Below are 21766 nucleotides of genomic sequence, written 5' to 3'. Positions count from 1 at the left end.
TCTCATTCATTCATCCTATCTATATTCATTGAACACCTACTATGCGCCAGGCACCGTAACAGGCTGTGGGGAAATCTAACAAGAGAACAAAACACTCACTTCACCTCACTCCCCCCTGAAGACCCAAGAAACTATAATACTTTTCTGCCACATCATTTCCCCAACCATGGCATCTTAATGCAATTATCCCCAGTGCTAGGTGAAGTTGAAATATTTTCTACTGAAAGTCACTTCCATCCTTAGTTTTCAAAATCACCATCTGATTTGCCCAGATACCAATTCAGGTAGATAGATTTCATGTACTTTCTTCCGTATTTACTTTCATTTGCATGCGTATTTCTTTTCATCAAGAGATGTGTGTGAATTACTAAGGTGCGTAACAGCCTCTGGACAAGTGACAGACTTGTCAGGTCATTTTCTTTTCCAAAAGGTTTTTCTCATTTCTCCTCTGGAGTCGTTACCTTGCACCACGTAAGAGAGATAAATTCGATACTTTGCTTTTCCCTTCAAGCCTTTTAAATGATCTAAATGACACACAAAACATGAACAGACATATGAAGACAGACACCACCTACCTCACTGGCTGCAAAGAAAGCATTGTTTGCCTCAGCCATGTTCATGTAATTATTGTTACTCCCAAACTGAAAGAAAACAGATTGTTTTACGTTAATATGCAGAAAAATAAAGAATCCTGGGGGTTTACTTAATACTCCAATGGGATTTGGCAAGAATGCTGGTGTCATGAGATAAAAGAGTGGTTTTCCTCAGACCGAATGGGAACTGTGACAGAGGCTCTGGGCTACACGCTGTCGGCCGCTTTTCTCAGAAAACAGAGCACAGAGTTAAGCTAACTTGAAAATTCTAGCAAATGGTGGTGTTTCTCATCAAGACTGGCGGCGAAGGGAGACGATGTACAAACATTTGGCCAACTGGTCACGAGTGGGTGTGGTTTGCTGAACTGGCATTTGTCAGAGGGTGGAAGGCAAAGTTCCCAAGAAAATCACCTTGACACATTTTTAGAGCAGGTTGGGAGTTCATAGCGTACTTTTCAGGAACAGATGTCACAAGTGTGAGGAGGTTAAAATGTGAAATAAAGGGAATGGAATTCAATTCTCGGGACTCAAATTCTATTTTCTCGTGAATGGGGTGTGGCGTGAATATAAATAAATAATGAGACTAAAGAGTATTTTTTTAAATCTCCAAACAGAGTTGAAAACGGTATCTATGTCCATCAGAGCTGTTGAAAACAGTGATATTTAATCTCTCAATGTAACATTATGTGCAAAGAGGTTTAAAAAATAAGCGGGATCCTATGAACACAGCAATTTTTATTTAATTCCCTAACACAATAGCCCATTCATACCATCACAAATAAGACTGTATCAGCATTTCAGACATAAGCTCTTTACTGAGAGAGACCTGTTATCAAAATGTAAAACTTGGATTTTGCCAGAAATGTATTTTCAGGTTCAGATGGTATAAGTAGGCACGTTTTGTTGCTTTAAACATTTCGTTATCAGTCTGGCAATATGGAAAGGCTCTGTGAGCATAATTACTTGGAGCTATATTATTTTCATCATCTTTAAATGGTGAAAGAATGCCCTTCTTTTTTATAATGTGTATTATTTCCTTCCTTCAGTGCATCAAATAACACACAGGTTTGGTCTCCAAAGGGTGAAGTGTATATATCCATTCTCTAATATAAATAGAGCTAGTTAATTATTTAAAGTAAAAGGCATAACTTTCCCAAGGGGAGAGAGAAAGAGACAGAGGTGTCCAGATACACAGACAGATAAATGTAGACAATAAATACAGACACATAGACATGGAAGACCCGCATAATCCTCCTCTCAGCAAACCCAACACTTATTTCCAGGGGCCTCTCAGCCCCTGACTCTCAACCTGTAAGATTCGTGCACAGAAGAGGGATTGACATGCTACACCTTATCATGTCAGGGATCCAAGAACTAAGCAGGATTTACAGGAAAGGCTCCAATGGCTCCAGAGGGCTGCTCTGGTCTACAGAAGCAAAATCCCACCCTGGAAAACGACCCCTAAATACATACTCACACAATGAGCCCTCAGATTCATTTGGATAAACATCTTTATGAGGATTTCTGAAAGATGTATTTGTTAGCACTCAACAAAGACCTTTATCTAGTTTCTCTGAAGGCATGTGATATCAAAAACATGGGGGGATGCTTTCACCCACGTATACTTATCTCCAGACTCACCAAGGTGTCTACATGAAATAGGCAGTTTGTTTTATGTCCATCATATCTCGATAAAGTGGTTTAAAAATGATTTTAAAATTAAGAAAGGTAATGTATGTGAGCAGGTGCTCACGCACATTCACTGCTGCCCCCCCCCCCACCCTGCCTCCAGACACAGACATGTTTTCCCCATTTTTCTACACTGTTAATTATATGCAAGAAAAAGCATAGGTTTCTGTCTTGGAATTTTCCATGAATTAATGATCCTACGATAAAATCTCAGGCCCCCCTTCCGAACGGCCTTTCTGGGTATTTCTGAGAACCTGGGTCACGATGTGCATTCCAGTCACCCATCCTGGCAATCTGCATCCCAGCTTTAACGTTACTTAAATGTAGGTTTTTGTTGGGGAATTAGAAATCCATTTAAGGAAAGCAGCTCATTATCAGAGAGTATTTTTTTTTAAGATTAAACTCACTTATTATCTAATAGCACCTAAAACAACAAAGAAAAATAAAATGGCTATTAAACTAAGGGCCTAAACAATTCAAAAAACAAATTAAGCTTAGAGTGAAATAAGAACTGGGTTAGAAATCCTCTTCTGAACAGTTAGTATGCGAATGTAATTACTGAAGAAACTACAGCTAATCAGCTGTGAATTGTATCCATTAATTAGTATTTGCCCTGGAGAAATGAGAAAAATCAGTAACAACACTGGCACCGCGGTGCGCTGATGAGCCACGCGCCCGCCGCGCTGCGTTTAGTCAAGCAGGTGGCTCCAGTGGTCCACGTAATTTGAAAAGCTCTCACCTGAAGTACTGAGCTGGAATCACAAAGCACTCCTTGCATATCTTTTGTATCTATATAAGGCCTTAATTAATGGCTTTTAATTTGGAAACACTTGGCGATCAGGCGGGAACAGTTATAAATCATTTCAAATAGGAGCAAAGTTTTCTGTTCAGTTTGGGGTAAAAATATCTCCCCTACAAAGATGGCCGCAAATACTGACTTACACGGGGAACGGTCTTTCTCTTGCACAGGTGGCTGGGCCCCTGGGTTAGCGTGGTAGGGTAGCTGGGTAAGATATAGGATATCCAGTTAAATTTGGCTTTCAAATAAAGAACTTAAAGCGTAAGTATGTCCCATGCACTATTTGGGATATACTTATAATAATAAAAAAGTATTCTCTATTTATCTGTGATTCCACTATAACGGGCTATTGTGTATTTTTACTTGCTAAATTTGGCCACCCTACAGTGTGGTTAAACTGATCAGGGTGAAAGGGATGCCACTTTCCATTTGATTTACCTTATCTGGTAACACTAGCTTAATTTAATTTGTTTTATTTTAAAATGTGACCTATGAATCCTCCTTTACTCATTGTGTGTACGAACAGATCTGATTCTGAGAGAAAAAGTGATCCTTTGGGGCACATCTCTAATATAATGACCTTAGAACAATTAACTTTAACTGAATTGTGTACAATTAAATTTACTTTATGTTCTAAGAGACAGTGACATCAGTAAACACAAGATATTACAAAAAAATCCCTAGGTCCACGAGGGAAAGGGGCTTCACTGCGTTCACCACTGTCTCCCCCAAAACCAACAACAATGACCGGCATATTATAAGCCCTACATTGTTTGTTGTCGGGGGCGGGGGGCGGTTAGAAAGATCGATCACATTTAACTTCAGCGTCTCATAATCACACATCTTGACCGGAGCAATTTTATCACTTACTTTTTTATGATGATATTGAGAATGATAATGATAGTAATACTAATAATTACCCTGACAAGCCCTCTACATACATGACTTCATTTAACGTTCCAAGTGTGACTACATGTAATTTATTTTCCCCAGAACAAGTTAGAAAAAAAAAAAAAAATCATTACCCCTATTTTATAGATAAACAGACTGAGGCTTCTAGGGGTCAATGCCCAAAATCAGAGATGTAAACATGGGTGTATGGGATCCCACTTGCTTCACAATATGTATCACTTACGTTCCAGTAGCCACAAAACCTTGAACATTTCACTCAGTGATCAATTCAAGGTTAAAACTCCATTTTTCTCGGTCTTACTCAGGGCTAGAATTTCCCAGGAGGTGTTTCCAGGTACCTCAGTCTAGGAGAATGCTCCTCAAGGAAAGAGTTCCAAGGCTCATAAGTTTGAGAAAGGCTGCAGACCACTGCCCCTCTTTGATGAACCACAGTGCCTGCTACACCAAGTTAAATGTTCTGAGAAGTCCTGCAGCTCATTCATTCAGCAAACATTTACTTATGCGCCTCCTGTGTGTAAGGCACTGGCCACAAAATGGTGAGAAAGATGACAGAGTTCCTATCTGGATGGAGCTTATATTTTTCTTTAAGTGGGAGATAGTAAATCTCCTCCCTCCCCCCAAATTTGCCATGGGACCTTGCTTTTGGTTTCCCCCACAACAGTCTGTGGGAACACTCTGGGAAACCTTGTTCCAAAGCCTTTATTGACAATACTCCTTTATTTTCCCTGAATCCTTACTAAAGCTAATATCCCCATTTTGTACCATGGTAAAGTTTACCCATTTTGCAAAATCACCTGAATAAGAATTTCTAAAAATCACACGTTCTGGGTCATCATTTAATTGGCTTATTTCCAAACTTTCTAGATGGTAGCTCTCCGTGCATATTCCTTGGAAGATCCCTAACTCAACGAATATAAGGTTTTATAATGTGATTTCAGGAGTCAAAACAAAATTATTTCGGATTTCAAACAGGGAGTTACCTATTGCAAAGAGCATATAAAAACATTATGAAAGAAATAGGCCAATTCCAACTGTTTCTAAGAGCTTATTATATATTGGGGGAATGGTCAACTGAGAGGCAGGGGCATTTATGAAGTACACTGGGGATGATCGGTCCTTTCCACTTTGATAGGCTCTAATAGATGTGATCCCCAAAGATATAATCCCCAAAGATATAATTATAAAGCAGAACTAAATTACTCTGCATGTCGAACTTCTGCATCTTAATAATTTCACAAAAGAACATCTTCATTGTACTTGGAGGTAGATTTGCTTTTGCTGCTTGATGAATAATTACAGCTTCGGCAAATACAATTTATGAAGGACATCAATTAAAAAGGAGCATTGCAGGATTTCTAGAAAAATTTATTAGAGACCATCATGTTCATGGCCTGTTTCACCGTGTGAAGTGCCAAAGTAAATTAATGGAGATTGTTAATTCTAGCTTGTCCCGCAAAAGGCTTGGAAGAAAGTAGAGCAGCCCAGACAAAAACCCATCTGTAATCACAAGACGAATACTTCAGCCTGATGAGTCCACACAACATCATTTTCACTGAAATTATTTTGACACCCATGTGAAGAACTGTATGGGCTTCTAATAAAGCAGCATTAACTACAGGGTATCAAAGAGCTAAATGGCACAAATTTAATCCCGAAAAAAAGATAATCCTTCGAATTCTCTTTTCTTTTTTCCCCATTAGATTTGTTAGCAGACACCATCCAATTTGATGCCTCAGTAAGGACATCTGTCAAGTTGCTTACACAAATGAACTGTGCCATCATGGCCCCAGCGTGCCAAGCACGGTCGCATGATGAGAAGGCAGAGTCCCTCTCACTCACAAAGTTCACACACTCTCAAAGGCTCGGCTAACTACCCCCCTGGAAAAGGACTTACCCAAGATAATCAAGTTTTAACCATTTCCACCAGCAGTCATCTGTTTCAAGATAGAGCGCCCCAAAGAGTGAACACAAGCCCAATATGGCAGATGACAATAAATGCTGGTGATTATCAGGGGTGCATCTGGAGTAAAGACAGCCTATACCAAAGGTTATGGGTGTGACAGTAGCTTGGAAACAAAAAACTGCAAACAATGGACCAGGACGTATAATCAGCGGGAGAAGATATACAGACAGCGCGCAAACACACATAATTCTGCTAATTATGTATATAGTTATATACAGAGAAAGTATACATATATACTTTATATATGTATATATAAAGGATATATACATACATATATCCTCTCTCTGTATATATGTGTACATATACATATATTAACAGGTTCAAATATAAAGCATTGTTTTTTTTAAGAAAATAAACTTTCAAAAATATCATTTGCCTTTCCATATGCTAAAAACTCCTAGATAATTATCTCCCGAGTGCCAGACTCATCTATCCAACTGCCTACAGCATTCGCATTTGGATGTCAATAGGCAGCTCGATCATATGCACGAAGCTGAATTCCTTATCTTCTCCCCAAACCCGCTCCACCCGCAGCCTTCCCCATCTCCTTTGATGGGGAGATGACTCATTCCGGTGACTCAGGCCACAAATCATCCACTCTTTCTCCCTGCCCCCATCAAATCATCAAAGATTCCGTTGGCTCATCCTTCCAGTTATGCCCCCACAGCCGACCACTTTGTCACCCTGGCCCAAGCCACCCATCCCCTCCTGGGTCACCGTGGTCACCTCCTAGCCGGTCCTGCTGGCTCCAACACGCAGAGCCAAAGAGATCCCTTGAAAACCTAAGTCAGATCCTATCTCTCCTCTGCATAGAACTTTCCAATGGCTTCCTATTCCCTCAGGGAAGAAGCCAGGACTTCACAATAGCCCCCCCCCCCCCACCGTTTCTTCTCTGACCCTTGGCCAATGCTCTCCCCCTTGCTTATCCTACCCTAACCCTGTTGGCTTCCCTGTTGTTCCTCCAGGACCCCAGACACATTCCGACCTCAGGGCCTTTGTGCCAGATGGGTTCCTCTCCCTGAACCATCATCCCCGTCAGTGTCCTCATGGGACACTCATGGGAACCTCATGGCTCACTCACTTCCCCTTAGAGTCTTTTCTTAAATGTCACCTCCTGACGATGCTATAAAATGTCTTTGCAGCCCTCCTCTCCTTCACCATTTTCTATTCCTCTTCCCCATCCTGATTTTTCCCACAACACTTTTCCACGTAACATATTTATTGTCTTTCTCCAACTAGAATGTAAATTTAATGAGGATAAGCATGTGTTGCACTGTTTATGCTGATGTCCCAGTGCCAAGCAGAGAGCTTGATAAATAGTAGGTGTTCAACAAATCTGTACTGAATGAACGAACAGATAAATTAATTTCTAGATGGGAAAGGCTGGTACGCAGAACTGCTCAGGCCCGGTTTAGCACCTGAAATTCAAGCCAAAAGGAGAAACCAAGCATCTGTCCCCACAAGTCCCTGCACAAACCACACCTATGGAAAGAAGGGGAAATAAGAAAGAGTTCTATATTCTAATAAAATTAATATTTTAACATTAGAGATACTTAGCTTGAAAAAAAAATGCTTTATCCTAGAAAATGCACCAACCCTTTTATAGAAAAGATAGAGAGGCCTGGGTGGGTGGGGTTGGAGTGTGAAGGGGGGTGTGCCTTGGTGGCTGAAAATACATCGCAGCGAGGGGTGCCTGGGTGGCTCAGATGGTTAAGCGTCTGCCTTCGGCTCAGGTCATGATCCCAGGGTCCTGGGATCGAGTCCCGCATGGGGCTCCCTGCTCCTTGGGAGCCTGCTTCTCCCTCTGCTTCTCTCTCTCTCTCTCTCTCCCTCTCTCTCTCTCTCCCTCTCTCTCTCTGTCTCTCATGAATAAATAAATAAAATCTTTTTAAAAAAAAAAAAAAAAGAAAAGAAAATACACCGCAGCGAACCACACTGATTTTGGCCTGCAGGTAGAGAAACCAAAGAACAGAAAGCCAATAATCTAACATCAAGGGGGCAAGAATCTGAGTATTAAATATTTAGTAATAAATACGACAGTTAATTTTTTTTTTCTAATTTAAAATACTGTTTTTAAAAAATGTTTGCTTTAGGGCGCCTGTGTGGCTCAGTCATTAAGCATCTGCCTTCGGCTCAGGTCATGACCCCAGGGTCCTGGGATCGAGCACCGCATCAGGCTCCCTGGCTCCCTGCTCGGCGGGAAGCCTGCTTCTCCCTCTCCCACTCCCCCTGCTTGTGTTCCCTCTCTCGCTTTGTCTCTCTCTCTGTTAAAAAATCAATAAAAAATCTTTTAAAAAAAATAAGTAAGTAAATAAATAAATAAAAATAAAAAATGTTCGCTTTATCAGCTAGGTCAGAGTTTCTCAAAGTGTAGCGCCAGGGACCACCAATTAACCAGATTAACCAGATGCCTGCTAAAAAATGCAGATTACTCGATTCCCCAAAGTTTACTGTATCAGAATCTCTAGGTGGCAGGACCCTACAAATCTGTATGTTTAACCAGCTTCTCAGGAATTCTAGGACACACTGATATTTGAAAACGACTAGCCTCGTTCATTTTAGATGAATATGAAAATTTCTTTTTTTTAATAAACCTTTCCGTACATCTGATGATGATCTCATTGAAATGCTGATGTAGCACAAGCTGTTTTGTTTAGAGCAATAAAAGCTCGGCTCAATTATTTCCAAACTCTTCTTACTGTCCTCACTTACAAGAAAATGGAACCTCCCATGAGGTGACCATCAGCCCCTCTCTCAACCCTCATGAGCAGAAGAAGGGACAGGAGCATCCTAAATCGGACCAAGTAGGGAATGCAAGTTCCAGTATTAGATTTCTCAACAAGTTCTGTGGACCCACACAAGGAACAACAATGCCTAAACGTATGGACTCTACCCAAACACGGAGGCCTCTGGATTTTCATGATCTGGACGCATTTGAGTCTGTAAATTGCATAACCATCTGGACTAGTTAGAGGTGGCAAGGGAAAAAAAAACCCACAACACCCTCTCAAACCCAACTGCACTTGTTTAATATCAGAAAAACAAATAGAAGCAGAGGAGAGTATACTAAGCTTCCCAAATAAAGTTTTCTTTTTAACAAAAATGGAGCAATCTTTGGGACTGGCCCAGCAAGCAAGCATCACCAATATTCAGAGAATGGGAAAAGCAAGCCCTGATTTGTCTGAAACACACCCCAACAAAAAGAAGCCAACTGTAACACGTATGCGGCTAAGTGGCCACATCTTTGGTGTAATTCTGGTTTTTCCGCCTCTCCCCCGAAAAGGCCTTACCAACACTGAACCCAGTAGCTACTAGATGCCAACTCATAGGATACGTCTGGGGAATAAATCTACCTTTCTGAAGACAGCAAGAAGTAGAAGATACTCTTGTTGCTTTTAAGGGAGGACAACCCAGTTAGGGAGATGGGGCAACAACATTTTTCAACCTAAGTGCCAAGTCAGGGAACCACGCTGACAAACAATATGCACATTTAGAAGAACCAAAAGGGAATGGCCACTCAGGAACAAGTCTTGAGCCAAGGAAGGAGGGAGGAGGAGGGGGCATCCCCAGGCAGAGGGAACGGAGTGTGCGAAGCTGCAGACCTACGTGAACAATGGCAAGACCAACGCGGCCGCAGGGAGGTGCCTGTTACTGAGAGAGGGGGAGGAAGGCTGGGGGAGATGGCAGGCAGCCAGGCCCTGGAGAGCCCCCAAGGCCAATCCAAACACTTGGAAATGCACTAAATCCAAAGGCCTGTGAAGGATTTTGTTGGAAGGAAGAAGTAGCGAGAGATGGAAAACCCACCCCTGGGCACATGGATAGCCTGAGGTGGACAAGGGTAATACTGGGAAAAACTGGAAGCAAGACCAGTTAAGAAGACTTCAAGGCTGGCATGAGGTGGCAGGTGTCTCGACTGGGCAGAGGCAAGAGTGGGAAGACTCGAATACAGAGAACACTTCATCTTGAGAGTCACACACTAACTGGCTTTGAACTGCGGTCCTGCCAAACCAGCTCTGGGAAGTTACTGAACTTGTCTTAAGGACACGTTTGAATGCCAGCTGATCCGCTTGCTAGCCATGGAACTGTGCACGAGCCACGAGGCCTCTGTGTGCTTCAGGGTTTTGAGGACTGAACAGGTTTGTACCTAAAAAGCCACCTTTTCCATCTGTACTAATGGCAAGGTAACATTTCAGTGAGCCCTGAAGACACCAAAACAGACCCCGCATGTCTGTTTCACACACTGTCATGGCTTCTATCGGCAGAACAGGAGAGTTTTACTACTCAGAGAACTCCAACAGCTTCCCAGTGATGTTTCGAGTACAATCCAAGTTCCTGTATGATCTGGCAGCCCGTTGCTTCTCCAGACTCCCTCCTCACTAAGCCCCAAGCACAATGCCCTGCACGCTGCCCGGACAACTCCTCACTCTCTTCTCTGGGCCTTTGCCCCTGCCGCCCTCCTGACCCAACCACTCTCCCCTCTCGCCTCACTCTATGTGGGGTTCACTTCACAACTGCCTCCGTGTGGTCTCCTCTGGCCCAAGGACAATGGGTGGCCCACGGTATGCAGGTGCTCAGTAAATATTTGTTGAACGTGTGAGTGAATGAATAGGCCAGAGAGATCCAAGTTCAAATCCCAGTTCTATCGCTTACAAGCTGGAGATCATCAGGTAAGTTGCTTCATGTCACCGTTCTGAATTTGTTTCTTTACTTCTGAGGACAGAAGAACAGAGCTTTGGGGGGACTGGGCTGTAGAAGGAGTGAGACAACACAAGGCCCCCCTTCTTATATGGAAGAGGCACTTGGTATATGCGGAAAGCTGAGAGGAAGAGCCTGGAAAGCTAGGACTTTGGTCATCTGGGAAAAATAAATGGGTGATGGAAATATTTTACGTAGTATATATTAAGTACCTATAATATAAAAGAGGTAATAGTGGATACTGGGTAAAAAGTATTAAGACTCAGACTCCATGTGGCAGGTGCTACTGTGTATGGATATATGCAAAGCACTCCCCATGAAAAGTCAGCAGATTGCAAAGAAGAGGAGCCATCTGAGTGGGGCCTTGAAGGATGTGTAGGAGCTTGCCGGTGAGACAAGAGTATCGTGGTAGAGAAAACCATTTGGGCAAAGGCCTAACGTCATAAAAGTGGGCCTGCCTGACCAAGAAATGGGGATACAGGCCTTCTTGGCAGGGAGGGCGGAGGGAGGGTTGAAACAGGAGCCAAAAGGTACAGAGTATATTTTGGAGAGGTTTAGCTCAAACATGCTGTATGGATAAAACGAGATTCACACACGTTTGCAGGTGGCGGCAAGACTAAACACCAAACTGAGGGGAAGAGCAGCTAACAAGAAGCAGAAGATAATATGATTCGGAGCCTAACTTCCAGAAAGTAAGAATAATGTCTATTCTGTGTGTTTCCGATCGTTTCCGGCAAACTGTGGGCATCTTTTACGTAACGACAGAGACTTGTAAAACAGATGTGCTTGGTCTATTCTGGTTTCTTGAAAAGCACTGAAATGATAGCTAAGAGTAGGGATTAGTCTGGATGGAAACGGTGGCTACTTTCTTTGAGGCAGGATTAGAACCAGAAAGACTCTGGCTCCCAAAGTTTTGACCATCACGTGCAGATTTCCATCACTAGCAGGACAGTGCCTCACCTGCATTTAGAAAGGGCTGAGTCTCGTGATAGATTCTAATATCCCTGGGAGGAATAAGAACTTAGCTCTCCTCTGTTAGAGGCACTTCAGTGTGAATTCGTTCATAGGAAATGGATCCACTGTTACTCACAGTAGGTATCATCTGCAAGTATGGTCAGGAACTAGCTCCTCGGAAAAGTCCTCCTTGGGACCACCTTGCCCAACCCTGGCTGCACCGAGTTCTCCTCCAAGCTCCAAGGTGGTCTGTGCATCACTCTGGGCTGTGTTCAAGTGATCTACTTTCACATCTGTCTTCCCTGAAGGTAAGAGCCTCATTGGCCACTGAGCACCACTGCCTGGCACACGGTAGGTACTCAAGTGATCAGGCAGTGCCTCGGGATCAAGCTCGGGGGTACTTCCAGCTGGCAGCTTCGGTGTGGTTAAAAACGTGTAACCAAGCTATTTCTTTTTCTGTACACGTGATTCAGTCCACATCGAATTCAGGTGAACCACTGTTAAGGTCTGCCAAAGTACGGCCAAGCCTTAAAACAAAACAGAAAGGGAAAATCAGAGAAGATAAAATCGGAGTTATATTCCTCATGCTTCCAGACTCTGTGGTTCATACTGCAATCAAATGACTAAGGGCCTCAGAGACTTTCCACTGAAAACAAACTTTAAGGTCTCTCACGATGTGACCTATTGATACCGAATACCCTTACTTAGTAAGTCTCCTGGGCGGTGCTTCTTGCACACCATATAAAATTTCAAATGCAAAAAAAGGAACAACATATGAAGCCAAATGTCCCTCAGTTTTTTAAATGAAAACACTGCAACCAATTACAGCATTCCTTGAGTTCCGTAACTGAACTCTACTAACCAATGGTAAAACTCACGCTCTCTCATTTCAGTTGGTCACCGTAATTAACATTTATCATGAATTCCTTCAAAACATCCATGACTTCCTATTATCAGTCTTCTGTTCTTTGATCTCTAAAGTATAAAATGTAGTGCTCTTAAAGTGTAGCATGTTCAGGTGCCTAGAACAAATATGCTAACACAGAGATTCAGATAAAGCCATAGATGTAGATACGCAGATAGAAGCAGAGATGTAGACAGATCACGAATTTTCAACCATGGACAATTTTGCCACCCCCACTCCCCCCCCCGCCAAAAGACATTTGATAATGTCTGGAGAGAATTTTTACTGTCACAACTAGGAGGTGCTTCTGGCATCTAGTGGGCAAAAGCCAGGGATATTACCATGCACAGAACAGCTCCCACAATAAAGAATTATCCTGTCCAAAATGTCAACAGTAGCAAGACTGAGAAACCCTGATATAGATCAGTCCACACATTAAGCATAAACAAAAGATATTCCAAGCATTTCAAAAATAAATATTACAGGATTATTGCTTCTGCACTATCCAAACACAATCAGTGGTCTTTCTTCAAGTGGGCATTATGCTGACTTTGGATAGATCTACTTATAAGATTATTGACTGCAATCAAGGATTACTTAAATGTATTTCAAATATGTATCAACTAGTTGGTTGTCAGCTAGGAAGCTTTCCATATACATAAATAGTCAGTTGCTTTTTTCCCCCCTGCTGCAAATACATCAAGAAAGAGAAATAGTGTAACATGATATGCTAAGGCTAACATTTAAAAAAGAGCAACAAATCTATAAATTCTTCCTGAAGAATTGTGACTTCATGTGTTTGTTTTCCAGTCTCAGTCATATTTGATAAACCAAATACTGCAAGCCTACTTAACTCCAAAATCATCAGTGACAAGAAGATCGCAACCAGGTATCTCCTCATTTAAATCAAATAGGATTCACACCTATGAATTCCCTCTAACATTTCCAAAAGTTTAAGAAAAAAGGCTCAGCTACTTGATAAGAATGAGCATTTAAGAAACTCCTGGCTACTGAAACATGTCAGGGCTAGAGTTTTAGAGCCTGGTGGCATGGAGCTTTTGCTCATCACACTGCAAGAACACCTTGATTACATACATCTTTCTGTGATTTGATGATTGCCTGAATTCTGTAGGGACAACCTTTTACCAGATGGGTGATCGTACAGTTTTCATTAGTTTCCTGTATCTCACCAGTTATGTTTGTTTTTTAATCTAACATCTTTGACTAGGAAAGGGCTCACACAAGACTCAAAATCCCACTTCTGATACGGTCTTGGGGCAGGAGGGAGGAAAATTACATTCCTTGCAACCAGCTATTCCAAAATCTGCGATTTAAGATCTCGTAACATGTTTACTTTTGAAAGAGAGGGTTTGTTTTTTTTCCCCCTAGACCTATATTTTAATTACTTTGAGTATGAGGCTAATGGCTTCTTAAACATAACCGTAAAATAAAATCCCTTCAAAGACAGGGCCGTTGGCTTTCATCTGGGAGACAAATAATGGAATTCAGTCAAGATGCCAATGTTAATCTGGTGGATAGCTCAAACTTATTCTAGCATTTTATACAAAATAACCATGAATTTAAGTATTCCTAAATAAAGGAGGCATTTTATTCTTGAAAGCCCAAATAGTCATTGTATACTAACACATTCAAGATTACCTTAACATTTCCTTGCATGAATTTAAGAGATGTGATTATACAGCAATTTGTAAGCAGCTCTCCTTAAATCATATATCAAATTTTATGCACTTCAGCAAAATCCCAATTCTATTCCAGAAGAGTGACTCAACTATATGAAGGACAATTGTATCAAATTGTAAATGTGAAAGTGACCAAAAATGAGGTAAAACAGATGCAAAAATCTTAAAACAATCATAAAAAGATATTTGTGAGGCTGCCTTTTAAGCTAGAGACAGTTTATGGGTACTATCTTAAAAAACTGCCCAACCCTCTTGACACACCACAGTTAAAAAATGCAACCTTATTTGGGGAGCAAATTTTTGCTTAGGAACTTTATTACAAAAGGACAAACTGCTTAGCTTTAAAATAAAATGTTAGCACCTTTTTATGGTGACTCAAGTATACACATTACCAACCTGTACTGACTCCATTTATTCCTAGAAAGAGATTTTTTTTTTTTCTCATTGCTACTAGCAGAAGAATACATATGGCACAAAGGAAAAATTGCTACACATTTCACAGCGCGGGTTAATAATGGAGGTAAAAAATAAGATCCGTCTATAAAGCCTATCTATAAATTTCTTCGGCCATCATAAAAATAAGTTAGAGATATGATCTTTTTTTTAAAATAACTGCAGCTGCTTTCATATCAAGATTAATATTGAAAACAAACCCCATATAATAGGGTCCCCTGGGATAAGTAATAGATTCCATGAGGGGTGTCCATCTGGTACTGACCATAAGCTCCTCCCTTCCCCATTGGGCTGAGGAAGCACTCCATACCAAAAATAAGCACTCACAGAAAGACCATGCCCTCAAAAGCCATGCTTATTGCCCAAATTGTTTCACTCTTATGTTTTAATAACTTTCATAAGGTGATAAAGAGGTGAAGCTGAATATCCTAATGAACAACGGGGCGGGGCAGGGGGGAGGGGAAGTGCATATAGAAGAGAGCTCAACGTAAAAGATGAAATTTCCCCAATGGGAAAATAAATCCTCCAGATAACAAGACAGACATTAGAGTAAGTCAAAGTTCTTGACCCTGGCGTTGACCATTAGAACAGAGCAGAGCAAATACCAAGTGTGCATCTCGTTCCAGCATCGAACAATGACAAACTCCCCTCACACGCCTTTCGAAAATGAGCTAAACCCTCATGTATCGATGCATCTACTGTTGGCCAAAGTTTATTTTAAAGCTGCTCCCTCTCCTAGTCAGGGCAGTTTTTAATACAAGAAAAGTTAACTTTACCAAAGAGACAGGATTACATTTCTAATGGCAGACCCCGAAGTTCATGCTTTATGTGGTCATCTGGAACTATACAGAGTGTTGCTCTGTAAAAAATATTGACCAAGGCATTCTCACCCTGCTCTTGAGGAATGTGAATGATGAAAGGTTGGGATAATAACACGTAGTTTTACAAAGTAGCAGTAGTACTGAAGTAGAAAATGTATCTTTGGCACTAAACACAATGTAATAGATTTTAAATGGAGCCTAACTTTCATCAAATCTTATGGACTCCAAGAATGTAGAGAAACTTCATTAACTACGCAAGGTCTTTCTGAGAGCTTAACCGCATCAAATATAAACATTCTAGAAAGGTTGTACGTCTCAAATTTATTGATTTTATTTTAAACAGTTCTGAAGTGGTTTTAATGACAGGAAAATGGCCAGGGTATAAACATTATGATTCAAAACCATACACATTGTGATATAATTTTTCTTTTTTATTTTTGTATGCTTTCTAAAATTAGTACCTACTAGTTCTGTACTCAGAAAAAAATATATTTACAGTGGAACTGCTCAGGAAGGATTTCCCTAATCTCTATCAGCATAAAGCATGTAAGTAAATAAAAATCCTGGAAATAAAAACAGCAATAATCAATTTTTACTGTTCATTCACTTACTCATTCTAACAACAAATATATTCTGATAACATCCAAGTTGCCAGGCAGTTGGCTTAAGTATTGAAAATACAACATGAGCCCAAGAAGTCCTTGCCTTCACGGAGTACATGGCCCTGAGCAGGGAAATATGAGAGCCATCACATGAATAGAGAACTATATGGTGAGGGGTGCCTGGATGGCTTAGTTGGTTAAGCCTCCAACTCTTGATTTTGGCACAGGTCATGACTTCAGTTGTGAGATTGAGCCCCATGCTGGGCATGGGGTCTGCTTAAGATTCTCTCTCCGCCCCTCCCACCCCCTCGCTCCAAAAAGAAGAGAAGAGAAGAGAAGAAAAAGAAAAGAAAGATATGGTGAAATGTCACCTGTGAAGTATGCCATGAAGAAAGGCATAGGGTAGAGAATGGATTAGAATGGGTGCTGGTAGACCAGTGAGGAAAATAATCCAACAGACCAGAGGAGAGATGATGACAGCATGAACTAAGGAGGTAATGGAGGGCGGGGGGTAGGGGGGAGGTGAGGAGATGAGGAAAATTAAGAAGTGGATGGAGTCCCAGGATTTTGACCCTGGACTTGATGAGTTGAGAGAGGAGAGCAAGAAGGGGCTGTCAAGGAAGACAGCTAGGTTTGGAGCTTGCATAACTGGACACAAGGCAATGTCATTCATGGAACTAGGGGAGGCAAAAAAGAATAGGGGGAAGGGGGGCTGAATCATGGGTGCATTTTAAATGTGTTGGGATTGAGGCACTACCAAGAGATGTCTGTAGTTTAAGCGAAAGGTGTGAAATAGAGATGGTGTGTGTGTGAAAGACATGGGTGCAGATGTTCAATGAAGCCAGGGACACGAATGTGCCCTAGGGAGAGAGAACCTACAGAGTGGGGCAAGAGAGGAGGCCAAGGGCAGAACCTTGAGGAACTGGAGTGTTTAATGACCCAGATAGAGATCCAGCAAAGGAGCCTGTGAAAGTGGCAAGGGTTATAGATGGCAGCTTAGAGAGTGTGGTATTCCTGAGGTCAGGAGAAGGCTTCAGGAAGAAGACAGGGATGGGTGATGGTAAATACTGAGAAACTCAAAGTATGAGGAGGCTGAAATGTATCTGTTTGTTTTAGTGACACCCAGGCCCTTTGCCATTCACAGAAAGCACAGAGCAGAAATACAAGTGGTGGACAGGACCCCTGGCCCTCGAGGAGCTGTGAAGGCAAGACAGACAGACTTGCAACAACATGGAACCATATCCAAAAAAACCCTCAAATACTTACTCCAGGTTTGGTGGGAGAATACAAGAGGAGGAGCAAAAGGGCATGCTGTGGCTAAGGACGAATCACACATACAGGTGACCCCTGAACAGTGTAGGGGTGAGGGGCACCAACCTCCATGCTGTCGAAAATCCACATATAACTTTGATTCCCAAAAAACTAACCACTGACAGCCTACTGTTGACCAGAAGGCTTACTGATAACATAAACAGTCAATTAACACATATTTTGTATGTTGTGGGTATTATATACTGTATTCTTCCAATACACAGCAAGCTAGAGAAACAAAAATGTTATTAGGAAAATCATAAGAGAAAATACATTTACAGTTCTGTACTGTATTTACCCAAAACATCCACACATAAGTGGACCCAGGCAGTTCAAACTTGCATTGTTCAAGGGTCAACTATATAAAGAAAATGTGGATACCCATCATGAGTTCTTGATTTATTATGGAAGAAAAGATGGTAAGGATTATGCCCATAGCATATAAATTACCCCTCAATAGATAAAGAAGAGTCTAAAAATGTCTGTCAAGGAAAATTCCTTAGAATCAATGGACAAAAAAGATTTTCTTACAACAATGCAGAGATGTACCTTTTGGGATTAGTGAAATGGCTTCGCTCGCCTAGGAACTGTAAGTGCTGTATGTTCCAGAAACTTGTTGGTTTCTGGTGGTGACAAGCAGAGGGCCACTCCGTGCTCACGCCTCTACCTCATATCCCTCCCCATCGCCTGAATTATCAGGGGTCACTGAAGCAGCTGAGACAGAGGTGACAAAAAAGGAGAAAGAAAAAGACCCCCCCCCTTCATAATGAGTGGTACAAAAGGGAGTAAAACCCACTTTCTCAATACCCTCTCACTGCTAGGAAAGGTCATATGTTAAAAGGTATTACAGGTTGATTCCAACCTCAAGACTTAATACTAATCTAGGGGCAATTCAAAATTAAACATCCACGTATTGAACAAGAAATACCTCTAATCTCCAGCTTTATTTACCCACACCCTTTAAGTATGAGGAACTTCCAGATGTGTTCAGAGGAAAATGACATCCACTAGGAGAAATGGGATTAAAAGCATTACGCCTGTCTCTGGGACAACAATTGTAAACTGGAAATGGCCACTGTCGCTTGTCTTCACAATATTGTTTTAAAAACAAGAGAATCAGACTAGAATCTATAGTTGAAGTTAAGGCAGGAAATAGTAACTGGACATTTGAGGAAATTTCTCATAAAACTTGAAACCATTCCTCACAAAACAATTTGGTTTTGATAAACTTTGGTGTTGGGGCTCTTTTAAACTGACTGCAAAGCAAAGTGCGTTCCTACAAGGCTACAATTTTTAGAACCAAAAATATAATGACTAAGAAAATATGGAATAAATTCTGAAAGAAAAAATAACGATTAATAGGGAAGAGTGAATTCCATCCACCTTCCCCAATCTGATATTGTATAAAGAATGAAATTTGCCCATGTGGACTCCTTCCCCTTTCATCTGAGGTCCTGTCAGCTCTATTAAGTAAGCAGAAAACTTCAATGTCCCCAAACTTGGGTAACTAACCGACAATACTTTCCCTATATGTGACCTCCTGCGATATATTTTCTGCCTCCACCATACCCACCCCCGCACGTCTCCTGACTTCGTGCCCCGTCTCCAACTGAAATGCTTCTTCTTTCCACCCCCAATCCAACAGGCCCTTGCCCACAGCTAGGGTCCTCTGGTCGAAATTCCTCGCATTCGTCAAGATGCAGAGCAAACACCTCCTTGGCAGAAACCCTTCTCAGCTCAGGCCACCAGAGTTGCAGTGTCCTTCTGTAGAATCTTCAAAGCCCTTCCTTTCCACCTCTTTTATGGCACTCAGCATGTGCTGATAATAAGGAATTCTTCCTATGCTTCACCCACCACCCACTTCCCCCACTACACTGGAAGCTTCTTAAGGGCAAGGACCATCTTGTCCCCTAGGACTCTTTTGCAGGAATAACTATCCACAGAAGGGAGACAATTAAGTTTTTGGATTTATCTTTTCATTTTCCATGAACTTTTTTTTTTTTTTTTTTTAGTGTTAGAGGAAATACCAACTGAAGACAAAGAAAACAAAGGTCATAAGAGTAAAACATAACAAGGAAAAGGGATTCAAGTCTTAACATTGTATTATCTGGGTTCCAGGAAATAGACCCCCTCCAAATGGTCTGCAAATCTACAATATTTGACTTATTTATTCACCAAAGGTGTACTGAGTCTTCATTACGGAATATATAAATAGACACACACACACACACACACACATATATGTACACACAAAGGATTAAAATAAGCCTTGGAGACATGAGCACCAATAATATGTACGTCCCAAAAGGCACGATCTATCTCTTTATTATTAGGTTTCTGATCTCAGCAGAGCCCCTGTGAGCACTCAGCAATCCCTAGTAACTCTTCCTATTCATTTCCTAGAGCAGCTCTAGCAAACCTCTGCCCCTCCCCCACCCCCTCCAGCATTCTCTCCCATCCTTCTGTAAAGAACTTTGTTCCTTACCAAGAAACAGGCCATCAGTTGAATTCTTCACTTGTCACCCCCAAAACCAGCACCTGAAATCATCCTTTTCCTTCGCTTGCCAGAAAAAACACGTTCTTCCACTGCTACTCTAAATCCCAGCTCCATCGAAATGTGACTCCATCAATCCACCTCTCATTTGGTTCTTCAGCTTTTCCCACCCCACTGCTTCCTCCCCCAACTTACAAAAATGTTCCAACCCTGTTCATTCCTGGGGGGAGGGGGGTAACCACTGAGACCACTGAGTCCCTCTCAAATTAGTATCACCTCGCTCCCCCATCCATCCCCACACCTGATCTTTCATTCATCCTTAACCCTCCTGCCATCAGTCTTCCTCTATTTAATAAACCCCTGTCATTAAGTCCACAGTGGACTAAGTCCACCTAATTACCAAATCCCATGGACACTTCCCCACAGTGTCTCGGTCTCAAATGATTACTTTTCCTCCTCTGACACATTCAACCATGCGAAAAGAGTATTTTCATTTGAAAACAGTTACTCTCAGACAGTTTTCTCATCCCCCTGAAGATTTCTCAGTTTCTTCTTAACACATGCTTTGATAATTCATCACGTCCGATGTGTCAACCACCACCAACTCTCCAGTCGAAATATCAGTCGTTATACCGAGTTGCGATTTTGATTGGGGTCTTACCAATAACTCAAAGTCAACAAACCCAACGCAGAGCTTTCCTTTACCAATCCTCTGCTTTTCCTGACCAACTGCAGACAAGTTCCCTTCAAGGAACCAGTCACTATCAGTTACATTTTCCATATGAAACATCGCCCTTGACCTTCTCTCTCTTCTTCCACGAGAGGTCATTCAGCTAGTCGCCTGGCCAGCTACACATACCTTCTTTCACATTGTTCTTCTCATGGCACTGCCAGTCCCAGCCAGCCCTCAGATCCCAATCCAGATTAGAATCCTTCAATCCATGTCTGGAGTTACCTGTCTTTCCATTTATCTTCCAAATAACATTTTTATTACATTGTAGAACAAAATGGATAATACCGAAGAGTATGATGAACAGAAAAAGCATTTCTCACCCCACCTGACACACCATTCAGTATTTTTGTATAACGCTTTCCCAACGTTTTTGTCTTTCCTCTCCACAGTGTATGGTGTAACCTCTCAGATAAAACTTGGGACCAAAGTGTATATGTAATCCTTTTTAAGCTTAAAGATATTCCCCAACCATTTTCCTCACTGCTACCTTCTAAGATGTAACTTTTAATAGCTACCCAGTATGCCAACGCATGGGCATGGCATAACTCACATCATCAGTGCTCAGTAGGTTTAGTCTTCCAAAATGGAAATCTGACCATGCGTGTCCTTGTGGGGCTTAAAACCCTCCAAAAGCTGCCCACAGCTTACTGATTACAAGCTCTTTTCCTCAGTAGGGCAAAAAGGCCATTCACAAATGGACGTCACCTTATCTCTACAGCCTCATTCCCTTTCCTTCCCCTCCCCGACTGTCAACCTCACCTCCTCTACTCCCATGATCCTCTGCTTCTTGGTTCAGGCCATTCTCCTAGAAGTGCCCTCTCCTCCTACCATCCGATGGTGACAGGTCTTGCTGCCAAGATGCCTGGGCTGTCTTTCACAATGAGTATGACTGTTTGTCTCCCTCATTAGTCTGTGAGCCCCTCTACGAGACACATCATCTTCTTGCATAGCTAAAGACTCAGCAGCCCCTCAAATTTGTGTTAAATAAGCAGGGACCACGGTTTTTCATTCGGGAGTGTCACCAGTGCAGGACTTACGATCTAATACCTATTATAACAAGAGCTCAAAGTTACTGAATGTTAAGTGTGCGCCATGTGAAATGTTGTCTGAGCTTCATAGTTGCAATTTTATATGTATTTGGAT

The 21766-nt window shown here is 41.7% G+C and overlaps 1 protein-coding gene across 1 annotated transcript in view; it reads right to left on the bottom strand.

Moving 5' to 3' along the window:
* The window catches only part of TOX3 (TOX high mobility group box family member 3), a 103390-nt gene that overhangs the window by 28661 nt on the left and 52963 nt on the right, over positions 1 to 21766 (bottom strand). Inside the window, exon 2 of the mRNA XM_027618956.1 lies at positions 576 to 641. Within this exon, the coding sequence (XP_027474757.1) occupies positions 576 to 641 (66 nt within the window). The remainder of the gene's footprint in view (positions 1 to 575; positions 642 to 21766) is intronic.

Source organism: Zalophus californianus, chromosome 17 (genome assembly GCF_009762305.2).
Source record: "Zalophus californianus isolate mZalCal1 chromosome 17, mZalCal1.pri.v2, whole genome shotgun sequence".
Taxonomy (NCBI): Eukaryota; Metazoa; Chordata; class Mammalia; order Carnivora; family Otariidae; genus Zalophus; species Zalophus californianus.
This window is presented reverse-complemented; position numbering and strand designations above follow the sequence as displayed.